Source organism: Aphanomyces astaci, assembly GCF_000520075.1.
Source record: "Aphanomyces astaci strain APO3 unplaced genomic scaffold supercont1.29, whole genome shotgun sequence".
Lineage (NCBI taxonomy): Eukaryota > Oomycota > Saprolegniomycetes > Saprolegniales > Verrucalvaceae > Aphanomyces > Aphanomyces astaci.
In genome coordinates, this window is record NW_009798292.1 from 513,417 (window position 1) to 514,109 (window position 693).

The window sequence follows — 693 nt, forward strand, 5'->3', positions numbered from 1 at the left end:
AGCTTGTTTTTGGTTTTGTCATGTGCTTCTTTTGAAATCGCCACGCGAACGTTCTTGAACGACGTCAGGGCGTTGTACGTTTGCGAGTACTTGGGCACGGGGGCGTCCTTGGAGGCGGGGTCAGTCGGGTCGAAGCCGGCAATGGCTTCCAACACACGGGCCACGTCCGCCACGGTGCGGCCCATGGGGCTAGGATATTAACATTAAGAAACGTTGTTGGGGGGGGTGTCGTACCCTGGAGAGTCTTGGCGCGTCGAGATAGGAATCACACCCGTGCGACTTACAAGACCCACCGTTGGTTTCAGCCCGACGACGGACTGCAACGATGCCGGGCCGACAATGCTGCCATCTACACCGAAGACAAAGCCACATTGGAACCAACCAACCACTCGATAAGCGTATCTACCACAAACCTGTCTCCGTGCCAATCGCAACAGGAATCATGTTGGCCGCCACCGTCGAGCCCGAGCCAGACGACGAACCTGATGTGCGCGCGGTCAGCACGTACGGATTCTTGGTGATACCACCGCGAGCACTACGAGGCGAATTCGTATGAAACATCGTCAGCAATGGAGGGTGGTACCTCCAATCGACCGACTCCGTGAGGGTGCGCCAGTTGGCCCACTCAACCATATTGGCATGCCCGAGGACAATCGCCCCGGCCGCGCGGAGTTTCTGGACGAGGAAGGCGTC

The 693-nt window shown here is 58.0% G+C and overlaps 1 protein-coding gene across 1 annotated transcript; it reads right to left on the reverse strand.

The window, feature by feature from the left end:
• Positions 1-18: 18 nt before the first annotated feature.
• Positions 19-633, reverse strand: H257_10654 (hypothetical protein; the record flags this gene model as incomplete). The annotated part of the gene is made up of 5 exons (XM_009837256.1): positions 19-28; positions 79-189; positions 235-349; positions 414-535; positions 584-633. The coding sequence occupies 5 exons, from the start codon at positions 631-633 to the stop codon at positions 19-21; spliced, it is 408 nt and encodes a 135-aa protein (XP_009835558.1).
• Positions 634-693: the final 60 nt, after the last annotated feature.